Source organism: Phallusia mammillata, chromosome 2, assembly GCF_965637545.1.
Source record: "Phallusia mammillata chromosome 2, kaPhaMamm4.hap1.1, whole genome shotgun sequence".
In the NCBI taxonomy this organism is placed as follows: domain Eukaryota; kingdom Metazoa; phylum Chordata; class Ascidiacea; order Phlebobranchia; family Ascidiidae; genus Phallusia; species Phallusia mammillata.
Genome location: NC_137253.1, coordinates 26,326,810 through 26,342,498, shown reverse-complemented (window position 1 = coordinate 26,342,498; position 15,689 = coordinate 26,326,810). Strand labels below are relative to the sequence as shown.

At 37.6% G+C, this 15,689-nt stretch overlaps 1 protein-coding gene across 1 annotated transcript; it reads left to right on the top strand.

Moving 5' to 3' along the window:
- Nucleotides 1-9,400: 9,400 nt before the first annotated feature.
- LOC145214106 (phosphorylase b kinase gamma catalytic chain, skeletal muscle/heart isoform-like) lies at nucleotides 9,401-15,675 on the top strand. The gene is made up of 10 exons (XM_080082574.1): nucleotides 9,401-9,588; nucleotides 9,676-9,845; nucleotides 9,963-10,017; nucleotides 10,667-10,732; nucleotides 10,940-11,012; nucleotides 11,761-11,851; nucleotides 12,170-12,290; nucleotides 12,727-12,850; nucleotides 13,912-14,046; nucleotides 14,844-15,675. The coding sequence occupies exons 1-10, from the start codon at nucleotides 9,506-9,508 to the stop codon at nucleotides 15,174-15,176; spliced, it is 1,251 nt and encodes a 416-aa protein (XP_079938700.1). The 5' UTR covers nucleotides 9,401-9,505; the 3' UTR covers nucleotides 15,177-15,675.
- The last annotated feature ends 14 nt before the right edge of the window (nucleotides 15,676-15,689 follow it).

The following is a 15,689-nucleotide window of genomic DNA, read 5'->3' as shown; positions in this document are numbered from 1 at the left end:
AGAAATGTCAAAGTTATTGCCGCTTGACTGAAAGCCAATTTTCTTGGAGACCAAGATGTCAATTAAAAGATTGCAAATTTTGTGTTTCTCCATACTTTAACAGTGAGACGTTCTAAGCTTGCTTATCACTCTGAAAGCATTTGGGTTGTCAGAGCGCCAATCTTCAGCGGATTGGGGAGAAAAAGTAATTACACAAGGACGCTGAATGGATGTATAATTACCTTGTCGTTCCAGTCTGTCTATAGCGCTTTTAAAACGATTGCATAATACTGAACTTCTTGCATATTTTACAAGGCGAATACTGAAGAACTGGACTTTAAGACCTAACAATCGACTACCACCTCTTTGTGGAAGTAATTTAGTAATTGCGCCAAAGATGCTTGGTTAGTCATCACGTAAGATATGTGAATATGTAAAATAGTTTTACAATTACAACTAAAGTTCACAATGACACAATGCTAAAACTTTCATGCAGTGCTGGGTTAAGGGTCTGCTGGCCTGTAGGCACATTTTATGAGTGGCCCGAAAATCAGGGTTGCCAACTAAAAAATTAGAATTATCAGTGTTGCCAAATCATTGTCACAAAGATCGTTGTTGTAAAGGGGCCTGGATTTTTGACTGGCCTGTAGGCATGTGCCTACTTTGCCTAATGGTTAATCCGGCACTGCTTTCATGTTGTTTATGCAACTTTTATATTTGCTTAGCCCAGGGGTCTCAAACTCAAACAAGTTTGAGGGCCAAAAACAAACTTTTAAGTAAGTCGAGGGCCGCACTATGGAAACATTTGTTACAGTTGACCATGACAACAAACGTATTGTATGATGAAGTAAAATGTTCATTAAAGATATTAAATACATTAAAAAACAAGATTGTAATAAGTAACCAACATATATATAATGTAGCAAAATGAAAGAGCCAACTGTGCTTTATTGCTTTGTGTGGAAAGAATGGCATGCAATGACGCAACAATGTAAAAAATATTACGCAACAATCGCAATTGCTGATTCTAAAGATGGGCTATTTCTATCATCAATTAAAACGTTGCATATACCACTAATAGAGAATGATTGTATCATGGAAATGTAAACCCACTGGTCTGACACGGTATTCCGCCTCAGTAAAACAACTTCTAAAAGTTACTTCGCGGGCCGCACAAAAACCCTTGGAGGGCCGCATGCGGCCCGCGGGCCGTGTGTTTGAGACCCCTGGCTTAGCCCTAGGCTGACATTTTTTTTTAAAATCAGAGGTTCATTTATATCTCAGTACGCCAGGCCCATTGAAGGTTCATTTATACATCGAAATCTACATCTTTTTTCTAATATCCTGAAAGTCAAATTATAATGGTCCATTAAAAGTTTGTGATGCACCCTTGTATACCTTTTCGATGATATAAAGGCCATTGGTGAATTATGAAGACTTCCCCCCTTCAGTTCTACTTTTAGTCTTATTCTGTATCACGATCCCACATCAAATAAAATGACAGAGAGATATCATGGTTATTAAACTTCCCCGCGAAATTGCATTATATACCCTCTAAGGCAGGGTTGTCAAACTCGTGGAGTTCGAGGGCCGCATTGCAGTTTGGAAATCATGCAAAGGGCCGCATGTGATTTTTAATCTTGTTTTATACACTTAAACAACCTTTTCGCTACGATGGGCCGCATTGCAGATCCTTATTTCACCAACAGCTCCAATTAACTTCTAGTTTTTGTTTATATATATAAATAAATAGGTTTATATCCGCCCAAAAAGCTCAGACTAATTTTTAACTTGATGCACAGATTGAGCTGCACAGTGTGAAGATCAGTCTTAACTGTTTAAGAAGTCATAATTTATATTGTGACGCTTGTGGTACCTGTTTTATCGCATTGTTTGTACACAATAGGCGTACAAACGTCTGACGTATACGACAACAAGGCTGGTAATACTCTTTTCAGTACCACAAAATCTGTTTAGAGCAGTTTGAAAAACAAAATATTTGGCAGAGTAGTTTTTATTACGTCACGGTCGCCAGTGCATATGTTTTTTAACATGTTTACAGCCGCACAAACTCGTCTCTGTGACTGAATGTAGCCTTGCGAGTTGCGACCGCAGGTTGTGGATCCCTGATTGAAAATTAACGCTTTGAGGAACGGTTTTACTGTCGTTTTAATTAATAACAGAATTTCAATTTATGAATTAAATTTTTGTAAATGTCTGTTTAAATAACAACTTTTACTTTAAAAGGTAAGAATAATTTAGTCTAATTAGTTGAAAATCTGACAAAATACTACAATTGTTGTTGAGTGTTCGTGGGCCGCATTGGAGGGCTTCGAGTTTGACACCCCTGCCCTAAGGGACCGCAGGCACCAGTTTGAGAAGCGGTGCGCCAGGGTAAAATTATTGCACAGGCATTTAATCGAGCATATGCTTGCACCGTCACAAACTACATCATCTGATTTTTCTTTTTGAATTATTTAACAAAAACTGCTGCAATGTAATAAACAAACTTTCAAATATGTATCACTTTCATCTTCACACCTGCTGAGTTACAAAATTCCTAAATTACCAGACTTTAAATAACATAGACAATGCTCCAACAACCGTTTCCAATTAGAGACTATCTTTAACTAAATTTACTGAATAAAATTGCAGCGACATAACTTTTCCAACATATTGACAGGTAACTGACAACGACTGTTCCGAAACCTTTGACATTAAAGGTACCGCGTTTTTTCAAGTTTTAGCCATGTGTTTTCATTCTCAAGATTTTGCCGTGTATCGCATCATATTAAATGAAGGTAAAATATTTTATTCATGCAGACAAGCTTTACAAACAATTTTAAAGCTGTAAAACGGGTAACAGCATCACGTAAAACTTGTTTGATCAATATTTTACCAACGCTAAAAAACTAAAAACATAAAAGCCACCAGGAGCGCTATGGAGCACCGTAAATATTTTGCAACGAAGGTATAAACACAACACATACACACACACGGGTTTGCCGGTGGTTTAAATATTTTATGCGATGCACATTTGAATGCACATTTAAATTTATCGCGCTGCCGTGTTTAAGTGTTGACAGGAAAAAACGTGTTAAAAATGGAAAACATCTGCTCCTTGTGATTCCAATTTCACGCAACACATTTGGCATGCTGTAGCATTACACAAACCGAAAAGCAAGTTCCATCAATGATGGTGTTGTTTATAAACAAACTTCGCATTCGGGTGGATGCTGTAAGTTAAAGGTTTGGCATGCATTTGTAAATAAATAAACTTGGCCTATTACGGAAAGCGTGGTTTTACAAAAAACAACACATTTACCTTGGGGGTTAAGAGCGCGGGGAATCTAACTCAAATCTCCATGTAACTATTCATTCCTAATCATTAAGGGCAACACCAGAAAAGTTTCCTAGTTGCATATTGTTGGTACACTTCCAAACGCTAGCTGACTGAAAATCAATAGCCTGCGTGACTGGAACCATTAGGATTAAAGGACCTGAAATAAACGGTTTGTTGATGTTTGTTAACATAAAAAATCAGATTTGAAAAAAAATACATAACAAACAACTCTTTCTTCTTTTTTTAAAAACATATAGCAAGGCTATAAGTTATCAAGCACAGTTTTCCACCGGGCCGGATTCGGGTTTGATTTGTGCCACAATTTCAGACCCGCTTACAACTCCTACTGTGTATGCTGCTTTAAAATCTTAAAGTACGGGTAATTCCTTTTTAACCTTTGATATTAAATTTACAATGTTCCTGTACAATATTTAACCTAGCAACTTTTAAAACGTGTCTATCCATTGCCACACTCTAAGCCCTGTAAAGTCGTACTAAATAAGCTTAAGTTGCCAGTATGAAACTTAAAATAGCTTGTGCTGTAATGTAGTTTCTCTCCACTACACACCTGGAATAAATTAAATAAAAAATAAAACATATCCAAATCTCTCAACTGTTGTGCATAAAACGCAAACCATCTATATACAACTCAGAACCACTACACCGTACCTCCAACATGCATTTCAATGCGCTTATACTGGCTAACAAATAGCTGCCTTGCATATTTAATGCAGCTTTACCAAGCGTTCGCGCTTTGCCCTCCTGTTTAAAGTGGTGGTTGACTGGAAATGGTGAAAATGTTTGGTCACCTTCGCCAGTTGATAACAGGTTGCCAAGACTACTTCACGGACTCATGCGGTCGACTTTAAATGGCACTGATGCCGCCTCTACATTATTTATATTCATGGTATGAAGTGCGAAAGTTTATTGAAAACAGCGTTATGTTAGGCTTAATCGCAGTTAAAAGTATTGGCATTTACCAAATACCAAGTATGAATTAAAAGTCTGGCATTCGTCCAACATTTACCGGTCAAAAGTCAAAGTTGGTGTTTGGAAGTAAAATGTCTTATTTATATGTGTTAATTTGGTCACGTATTTAAAAAGTTAGTTACGTTACTATTTAACACATAAGGAAGAAGAAAATTATTAAAATATTCGACGACAAAATATAGTTTGGATACAAATGCTATAGCTTTAAGCGGTTACAATCTATAAAACGACCAAACATAATCGAGTGCATTTTCCAAAAGCTGTTGTTGACAAACAAAATAGGACCAATTATAACTGACACGAAACCTAGTCTTTAACAAACCTAAGCGGTGTATTTGTCGCCACAAGAAAGAGATACAGGCCTTCTACCTAAAACAAACACAAATATCTCTCTGCTCTGCGCCGCAAAGTTACTTTTACCCATAGTGCAGCCAAATCATGGAATTATTCATTTTGTTTAGACCGCCAAAGCTCGGCCATACTCAGAACAAATGCAGAACTAGTCGTAACAAAGTCATGCTAAAGTTTTCTTTAAAAACACACCGGCCAATCATGCTGACCTTTTACCATACGTAGGAGGAAAAAATCCTGACACAAACACAAAACATGTTGCTAAAATATCCACATGTCAATGTTGTTGTCGCTAAAAGGCAGTTTTCCAGACACAACTATCATGCAGACAATACCGAAAACGCAATAATGCGTCAAAGCATGTTTAATAACAACCGCACATATTAATCTATTTGCAAAGAGGAACCTATCTACACCTGAAGATTAACCTATCTACATCTTTTTATGGCTAAGCGGTAGCCATAGTAACACGTACGGTCAGTCTACCTTGCACCTGCCGATACGTCCGCTATTGCCTAAGTGTCAGAGGTGAAAAAGCGCGTTCACGGTCGACTCACAAAGCGGCTATCGGCGCGTCCGGTGTGTATACATTGTCTAATGGCCATGATTACGAAAAAGCGATTTGCGCCTTTGGCACCTTTCCATTCTATGACGGGGTACATGAAAAATTAATGTCATTACATTGGCCATTGGTGGCACGTCTATTATTCGATCGGTAACCAGCGGCGCAGGGGTGATCAGTCCAAGGCCAAATGGAAGAAAACAACAATCGCTCTAGAAAAGCAATCGAAGGCGAAAATACATTTAAGTAGAGCAGAGTCTCTATAAACTGGCAATGGTTTGTTAACATTTAAAGTTTAAAGAACAAAATATCGAAACTGAATTTGGAGTTTCAAATGTTTTTCGATCATTTGTAAACTCCATTTTTTAAACAGAATCTTTTTGTGTCACAAGAAAGTCTGCATACTGAGCAAAACTACAAAGCTGACATACCAACATGCGAACGGCATTTCCCGAAAACTGTGTGAAAGCTACTACTAAATTAACATCAAATAACTATAAGTTATAAAAATCAAACTTAATTCAAATTCTACATTCAATTTGATGCAACATTGTTTAGTGCCTTGCATCCTATAGTTTAAAGAGTCTTGACTCTGTTTGTGTGTATGCTAATTACTGCCTTTCCTGTTGCAAGAGGCAAAATAGGCTGGAAGCAAGAAATGCGTTGGTAAATTATGACATAGAACCGCTGCGTTGAACCTAAAACAACGGCCTCCTATCCATTATAGCCAACCCCGAGGTATCGATCGTTCACAGTGAAACCCAATTAAAGATGAATAGCAGTTTGATCCAAGGAGTCAAAAACGATAGCTAGTCATTTCTACCGGTGCGTTTCAATCTTCTTTAAAATACGTTAACAATTAGCGGCTGATACGAGTTTAAAACCTTAACTAAATTCGACTTGACCTTCTCTGTATTTAAACAACATTGCGAACATAACACGCATTTAAATCCATTGTGCTGGTCTTGTGTTGAACAAGGTCCTTAATATAACCACCGAAGTCAGCATCACTGCATTGCTATTATTTTTCTTCCTAATACATATTTTTTCTTCCTAAGGTCCCTAGTTAATTTTTAAAACCGCTGGGAACCAATTGCGTTCATTGACCCACTGTCGTTCGGTTGCTTAGTGACCAGTCACACTTCTATCACCGTGACCGATTGGTGTCCCCAAGGAGTCAAAGGGTGCATAGGTGATTTAGAAAAGATGAATTGGCACGTTTGTACGACAGAAGGCGTATAATTGGGCACAGTGTGTTTGTTGGATGAAATACCCTAATTAATTTGTTTTCAAACCCGGCTGTGAACAAAACAATAGATAAAGGTCAACTTGTTTATGATGGTTTTGTCTGAAAAAGAACCAAAACTACTATCTAAACTTATTTCATTTTGTGCAAGACACGGGGTCAAGGGTCAGTACCGCCTGTTGTTGCCAACAACTTGCTGACATGTATAAAAGTGATAAGATTCAAACAATAAGGTTAATTGTCGCTTCATAAAAAATTTGTTTTGCATGATATGCCATTATCCTGATGAAGGCGTCTTGTATAGGACGTCGAAGCGTCGACTGTTTACAATACAACTGCTGGATGAACAATACTCAGTTGTAATAAGGTTAATAGTTAATACCCAATTTCTAAATCACAGTACGCCAGCAGGCCCATAAAGGCGCCATACCGAATCAGCCGGTCACCAAGCATTCACCACCATATGACAAGGCGTAGGCTAGAAAAATCTAGCCGGTGGTGGGATTCGAACCCACGACAGGAGTTTTTCCGGGACTCGCGCTCTAATATGATTTTATTTTGTGTGTGTCAAGAGGTTTGTTGTATTGACAAAACTGTCACACTCGTTAGGTTTCTGTAAACAAAAGCTGTAATGTGTACAGTTATATTCCATGGGTCGGCAACCTTTTGTGCACCGCGGACCGTTTTTAAAAGTGAAATTTTTATCAATAAAAACGCCTAAATTAGTCTATCATCCCCAGGATGCACGAGGAAAATGATTGAAATCTTTTATCCTGAAAATTACACGGCCCGGTAACGAACTCCTCGGACCGGGACCGGGCCGCGAACCCGCGGTTGCCGACCACTGCAATACACCACACACGTGTTTTTAATATTTAAAGCTTATTGTACACGCATAATGTTAATGTGCCAATTTTTGCACCGTATTTAGTATTTTTCAATCATCAATGACGTTAGTTAGCAGTGCACAGAGCACGATATGTGACACAACTGTTTACTTTGAGAGAAAAAAACGTTCATGGAAGTTAGCAATCGCATTTTTTACAGCTCTATGTCAAAATATCGGTGCACGCAATGCAATAAATTGATCTATCTTAATTGCCAACTGCTGGTATGACGTCAAGACCAAGGCGTCATAGCTACAGTCATTACAGTCTTGTTATTCAAAACTTCGTCTCGTGTTGAATAACATGTTTGCGCGTTATAGCCGTTAAGACAGTTTGACGTATCGCCTCAATGTATAACCTGTGAACGGTTACAAATGTCAAAATGACAACAAAACTACATGCAATTGCGTGGTAAATCATGATTTGTTACGAAATGGACAATGAAATCGGCAAAACCTTTACGTGTTGGAACGCGTTGTATACGTTTGATAAACTTCGTATTAAATGCGAAGTTTAACGCGCAAGAGACATTTCAAAGAGTGCAAACAAACAAAATGTCTCAAAACGTAAAACTTGACAAACATGCCCAACCAGCTACAAACCCTGTAAATGTGGAGGCCTACATTTCTTTTTAACATACTATTTTCTGTTCAATAACTTTTATACAGCCCAATTTCGTCTACGCTTGTGTGATGTAAATTATATTACGGGTTAGGTCAACAAGCGTTTTCTTTGTTAAACTTTCGGTGTTGAACCTTGAAACTTACTTTTCGGGTGTTCCCCTTTGGAATTGCACAAAGGTAAAGTCCACAGTCATGCTTTCTTGCGCCACAGACATCGCAACTTTTTTGCGCCATCGATGAGTCATACAAAAGTCCACTGGTAAGCCTGTTAGCCTGTACTGTGTTGTGCAGCGAATTATCTTATTTTTAGATTGATATCTGTGGGACATGTTATAGCCTAGGGAAAAATTGTAATTTTGTTCGAAAACAAGATGTTTTAGTTTAAAACAAGACGTTGTGACTTTGTTGTGATATTAAGTACAAACTTTGTATTGTATTAGCCTAATTTGTCGAAATCTGCCCAGAATAGAAAGTGGACTTCGTTGGACTCCGTTGGTTAGACATAATAGTCACTAGCCAACAGTTTAGTTCGTGTAAAGAAAGAAATTGTAGTAACAGAAATCGCTAAGCGGAAACTAGATAAAAACTGTAGAACGTTGTAACTAAATAAAGACTTAATATCGACGGCGTCATAAATGTATAGATAAATAACTAGCGTGGGTTAGTACACACTATCATGTTTGAGTGGGTTATTGCAGGAGCTATTATACATCCTGTAACTTTCCACTCCACCACGTGTGGAAGTGGCGCGCGCGGCATACCATTGTCCATCGCTGCCAACCTTTGTGCACATTCCACCAGCCGGTTATGTAACCTCGTGACGTCACTTTTCGCTGTGCGCGGTGAAGCGCAGCGACTTCTTTGTTTTGCTGCTGTAGAACGCGACCTGATTAGTCGTTTGGGTAGGCGGTGGCCGGGGGTATGGCTATCGCTGTATCACTGTTTGTCAGCTGATCTTTCCGTAGCCGGCATAGATATATATATACTCGGCTGACGATCGTTTCGTTGTAGTTCGCCTGAACCCGACGAAGGTTACGGTGTATATAGGCGCGTACATCCAACCACAAAAGGGGCGCGATGTTATTATTGCCGGTTTACTGTGGGCTCGTCTGTTCAACGTTCAGTTTTTGTGTACTACGTGACTTGAGGCAGCTGCGCATGTTGATGCAACTACGCAAACCGGTTTTCTTGTTGCCCTTGAATCTTGGTACTGGTTGTGTACATTTTGAACCAGGCCTGTTAACTATACTTAGTTATAGTCAGTCAGACAAAAGGATTCTATTGAAATAGTCATAATATTTAATATTTTGGTGTTTGCGCTACATTTAATTTTCCTTTTTTTGACATGTAGTCAAGTAACTTTTGCTTGGATGGGTACGGTTGCCTTGAAGCCAGATGTTTTGTTTTTGTTTGTTTTCTAAATTTGTTACTTTTTACAGTTGTGTGCTTAAAAGTTTCATGTGTAAATTTTGTACTGTGTAGTGTTAAGTGATTTTATTTTGCTTTGTGGAATATTCTGTCACCATGACAAAAGACGAAGAGTTGCCCGATGTAACAACTGCTCGTGAATTTTATGCCAAATATGTTCCAAAAGAAATACTGGGAAAGTAAGTACAAGAGTTTTTGAGATTACAACTACTGTGTAATATTTTTGTGCAGTATTTAAGTACTTAAAACACAAATTATTTTCACAGAGGTGTCAGCAGTTGTGTTCGCCGCTGTGTTCATAAGCAGTCCAATCGAGAGTATGCAGTAAAAATTATTGACTTGACTGATCAGAACAACAAAATCAGCGAGGAACTGCGCTCAGTCACCCACAATGAAATAAACATTTTGAAGGAGGTGTCCGGTCATGCACATATCAGTAAGTAAAATTTGTGACTTCTGACATTGCAAAGAGGTTAATGACTGCAGGAGCAGGTGTTAATTTTCAACAAAATCCATTATGTGGGTAGTTGAACAGTGTTTTGTTTGTTTACAGTTGAGCTTGTTGATGTATTCGAAACAGATGCCAGCATTTTTCTTGTCTTTGAGCTGTAAGTATGAATTATTTATTTCTTCCACTTCTGCACTATCAGCTTTCAAGCTGGTTGGGCGTGTTTAAGCTCTATGCATAATTAAGCAATTCAAAGCAAACCAATTGCAAAATTAATGTCAAGTAAAAAAATACATTTTATATGTATTGTGGACACTGGTCATAACAAAACGTGTGTGGTTGGGAGCTTTGTGTATAAACCATGACTCATTGTCATGTCTTGTTTTTTAAATGGATTACATGACTAACTGATAGTTAATCCTCTGACAGGACTAATTACATTGTTGGTTTGGTGGTGGAAATGATAAAACCAAACAAATCACATCCTGTATTTGCACCCTGTTGCTGAATTTATTGGCCAGATGGTTTTATTTTGATTAGTGTCCTAATTGGTTAAAAAAACGCTGCAAACGGGGTCAGGGCAGTGCAAAACATCTGCCTGAAGAGATAAGCTGCACATGCTTCTATTCATAATAATACCCTTCTGAAACTTAATTAACTGGGATTAGCCAGTGAACTAGAAGCATCCCAATCATATAGGTTTACACAGATTGTCATTCTTTTTGTCACACGCTTTATTAACACCAACATTGCCTGTGGCTAGTTTTGTATCATGACTTATGTATATCAATCTGTGATATGCGTTACAGGTTAAGAAAGGGCGAGTTATTCGATTACTTGACAAAAGTGGTGAAGTTTGGTGAAAAACAAACAAGGTATGCATATGTTCTGTACTTGTAATTTCTACTGTTTTTGTTAACAGTGTTTGATCAGTATATGCACCATATGAAGATGTATTGTATATATATATATAGTGTACCTACTTGTCATTGTAGATGCTTAGAGGTTATACCATATTAGTTAATTACCATTGTAACTAATATAATAAGCCTGACTTAAATTCCTATTATCACCTCTTGCAGATTTACAATGCGATCTTTACTGGAGGCTATTGCTTACCTACATTCCCAAAATATTATTCATCGCGATTTGAAGGTGAGTTACATAAATTCAGACACCGGGTCAAAACAAGATATGTTTCTGTTCAATTACAATATTAATGGCACAAACTGTCAACAAAAAATTTGGTTTATCTGGTTTATAATAGTCTTGGTTTTGTTATCTGTTAGGATTTTTTAGGTACTTTACTCCCAAGATTGATATTCCCACTAAAAAAATTAAACTGCATTTTTGCCTGCAAACATGTTCTGATGTATTGTATAGGTAAATTTATTAAAATAAGTCTAGAAAGTTTGATGCAGATAATTATGGGTCCCCTTCCCTAATACACATATTGATTTTGTCCGTATTTTTTTTCTTTTTTCTGTCTAACGCTGGTTTGTAACGCTCGTTTGGTAAAGAAAGAGTGCTTCAAATGTATTCAAATTTGGACATATGTTAGTTATTGATCCAAACTTGATCCTCCAGAAGTTTGACCCCGAATTACCCAGCGGTTCACCCACAGGCCCCCGAAACGTAAAATTTTTAATTTAAAAATAGGAAGCACTTTTTTGTTAGAAGTGTCATTTTGTTTCTAAAATCCATTTAACAGTAAATCAGTGTTTATTAGTGAACAGATATCAGCAAAAAAATTAAACTGTAAACTGATGCAATACCAAATGTTACTTGATTAAAGTTGTTATAAGTTTTATTGTTCAAATAATACATGTACAATTTTTCAAGTAAATAAAATTATGGTAACCAAATGACTGCATTAGTACTTACAAATGTTTGCTATTTTTAGCCAGAAAATATTCTTCTTGACGACAAACTTCAACTACATCTATCTGATTTCGGTTTTTCTGTCAGAATTGAAGATGGCCAGTATTTTAAAGGTTAGTACTTGAATATGTTACAATCAGCTTGTTTGTGTATCATTTTCATACCCATTTTTCTCGCTTATGTTATGGTACACTTCTGTATGTGACATGTTAAATTATTTTTCCTCACAGCTTAAACATAATGTATTTTATCTACATAACAATTCATGATTAAAGTGAAAAAAAAATTAGAGCAAGCATATGATTTGTGCCAGTTTACCAATGAAGCACATGTGACACAGACATCGGCAATTCCCAACAGTATAATTAAATGATCTGGCCATTTTTAAACATATGTTGCCACAATTTAATCCCAATCAACATTGGTTACAGACTTATATGGCACACCAGGCTACATGTCTCCTGAGATGCTAAAATGTACCGTAGATGAATACCATGAGGGCTATGGCAAGGAAATCGATATGTGGGCCTGTGGAGTTATTATGTACACTTTGTAAGTGGTTGTCATTTATGTGGCCAGATTAGTGTAACTTGTAAATAAAGATTGGCCAACACTAGATATATGGCTCATTTTAATAAGTCCCATCAAACCAAAAGTTGTTTTACAATATTGCTACATAAAATAGGATTGCGTTGTTTTTTGTGCTTGCAACATTTACATGCGACATGCAGTTTCAGTAAGTTTACAAAAAAATGCGTTTAAGCTGTTTTTATAACTGTTTCAATGCACAAAAAAATCAAAATTTCTTTACAAGATTTTAAATGTTGCATAATATCAAACAACTTTACAACACTGTGGAGTGCTTCAAACGAAACCCATTGTACCAAAACGGGAGTCAGATGGATATGCATGTTGTGAAATACTGGCTTCCGCTATTCGTGATAGACCACTTTCTTGCAATCTGACCTTTGCTCTTTTTGTGCTGCAGACTAGCGGGGGTGCCTCCATTCTGGCATCGCAGGCAAATTATCATGCTCCGGCGTATTATGGAAGGCGAATACACATTTCCAAGCCCTGACTGGGACGATGTTTCTGAGTCAGCAAAAGACCTAGTAAGTTTGTTGTGTATTACTGGTGGTACCTTTAGTAGCTCGTGGTGTGTGACTAACAGTCCAAGGCGTGTTAGTTCGTTGAACGGAAAACAGATGCCCTGTGAATGTCTTACCTTACCGCGAAAAACACCCTTAAGCGGAATATTTTTTTTACTTGTCGTTTTTAAATGAACAAATTTTCACATTTGCAAACGAAACATTTCAACTTTCTAACCACTCGTTACTTAGATTTAGGGCTGGTAAAATTTGCCTTTAAACAAACTTAAATACTTGGTACCTAGATTTAGATTTGGTAAAATTTGCCAAAATACTTCGAAAGTTTGTTCCAAGTATCAAATCGTTATGTAGCTACAACCCACAACAATATTTTTACAAAATGAATAATCGCCAAAGCCGTATATTAAAATGTCACTGCTGTCGTTACAACTAAGTATGGCTTATACCTTGTATCTAATCATGGGAAACTGTGTCTTAAAGTAGCAATTAAGTTCTCACAAAAAAAGCGAAATTGACTTGGCGGCAGCTCGACAGAATGACGCAGTTTTTTTTAATTAAGCAGTGATGCCGCTATGTGTGTGGTCTGCTGCCTCTCGAAGTTATGTTGTTTTGTATAGCAGTTTATGAAACACATAAACAGTTGATGTGTAGGACTTTTGGTTAGCACTTTCGTACTAATTTCATGAGGGTTAGGTAAAGTTGAAATTGTTTCGTACTAGCAGTATAGGATGTTCGTATTTTTTAGCACAAAGAAGGGTGAAGCCATTTCTGTCAGCTGGAAGTACTTACGGCCTAAAACGTTTAGTATAGTTAAGTAGCAGTTAAATTTTATGGTGTTAAAGTTTTGTGACCGGGGGTGATATGTTTATTAGTTTTTACAGCAGTCAGTCGTAAATGTGCCAGTGTTGCAAAACAGCTGGTGCAACTGATCACAACAAACAAAACGTTTGTTACGTCACAATATCCGTTGCGTCGCAGCTGAACAAAAATTGACGCACTGTCTTACAGATATTTTGGTTGTGTTACAATTATATACCCTATACAACGTTGTGTTTTTTTGACAGGTTGTGAAAATGCTGGAAGTTGACCCATCACGCCGACTGACGGCAAAACAAGCCCTTGCTCATCCGTTTTTTCAGCAAGTGGATGAGGCCGAGCGATTTTGCGTGAAGCCATTTAACGCTCGCAGAAAATTTCGGGTAAAATATTCTTTTTATTTAGTTAAAAAAAGATGCATTTGTCTTAAAGAAAGGTTTAAGTTCTTGGCACAGGTTTTATACGGTTTGCTTGCAAAATGCAATTTAAAAATTTTAACTTAACGTTTGACAAACACATAAGAATAAATAAGTTGTTGCTGCATGGCATAATGTATAAACGAATATTGCTCTTCCACCAGTTTTTGCTATAATTGTCAATTTTGCTTCAATATTAAAACTTGTGCCAATATGGCCCTGCAGAACTTTTGTCAGTGATAAGCAAATCTTCTAAACCGGAAATGTTTTGACATAGTTTTCTTGCGTGATTTACTTTGTCATAACAAATAGCGCGTAAGAACTTAATTCCCGGCTGGTGTAAAAATGTTTTTGACAGAATCTATCCCTCTGTTAGTAGGCATGTTAATGTCCACAATAACTGAGTCAACCTGTTTCAGTAAGTGATAATAAAAAAGCAAGTGTTTTTGATTAAAATCAGTAAACACAAAGTTGTTAAACATCATGATATATCTCGCCCATACAGGCATCGTCAGTCAGTAAAAAAATGTTAGTCTGTTTTCCTTTATTTAACCTTCGTTGTTTGCAGTTTTTACAGACTAACGGTACCTGTATAGGCAAAATATGTATCTCGATTTTTAACAACTTCGTGCTTTCTGATTAGCATTTGCTTATTCGTTAACTGCTCTTGTTGTTGGTTTTTCATGCAATCAATTTACAACGTCACCAAACCTGATGACGTCAGCCATAAAAAGACCCCCAAACATATTGATTTTTTTCTGCAGGTCGCTGTCCATACTGTGATGTCAGCAAACCGAATTTCATCCCTTGCAAGTCGCCACCGAATGTTAAAGTTCTCGTCAGCCTGCCACGATCCCTACTCTATTAAGAGTCTGCGTAGAGTCATCGACGCTTCCGCCTTCCGCATCTACGGGCACTGGGTGAAAAAAAGTGCCGACCAAAATCGGGCTGCCTTGTTCGAGAACACCTCGCGAGCTGAACAATTGCGTTTGTCCGAAATCGAACAAGCCGCTTCGATGCTCATTGACGGCGATATGGTGTTCAACTCGCTTACGCCCTCAGCCGGCGGCAGTTTAATCGCCCAGGCGGCTTCCTAACCCAACGCTTTTTATCGCATTTTAGATATTTATTTTACTTCTTCAAACATGTCGGCCTCACTCTTACGTTTTACGACGTGTCCAAAATTTTAACCTATTCATAGGATCAAATGGAACCGAAACCTCTCAATTGTTTGCACAATGACGTCATCGCAGTGCCGTCGCATGGTGTCTACGTCATCACTGTGTCGTTACGTCAGTTACGGTGTGTGACGTCACAATGCCAGTTGATTGTGCTTAACTTAGTTTGCCGATCATTCGTTTTGTCCGTTTGTGTACGGTTTCGCGTGGAAATTTATTTAAACCTTTTGAGGTGAAAAAACGATGTTTTGTCTACTTTTGTCGTGCTCGCGTGGAGACTTACTTTGTACAAGTTCTTGTCGCTTTTATTTTTGTTTTCATTTTACGCCGGATTTTATCTTTTTGCCGTTGACTGGACAAACAACTGATGCTCTTTTCTCGTTTGTTTTTAGACAACAAATCTCAGTTTTCCAAATTATTTTGTTTCACTTT

Excerpts from the sequence above, each read along its gene's own strand:
- LOC145214106 (XM_080082574.1), top strand. The coding sequence starts at position 9,506 with ATGACAAAAGACGAAGAGTTGCCCGATGTAACAACTGCTCGTGAATTT. Across the intron at positions 9,846-9,962 it reads GTCCGGTCATGCACATATCA|TTGAGCTTGTTGATGTATTC; the intron begins GTAAGTAAAATT and ends GTTTGTTTACAG. Across the intron at positions 12,291-12,726 it reads GGAGTTATTATGTACACTTT|ACTAGCGGGGGTGCCTCCAT; the intron begins GTAAGTGGTTGT and ends TTTGTGCTGCAG.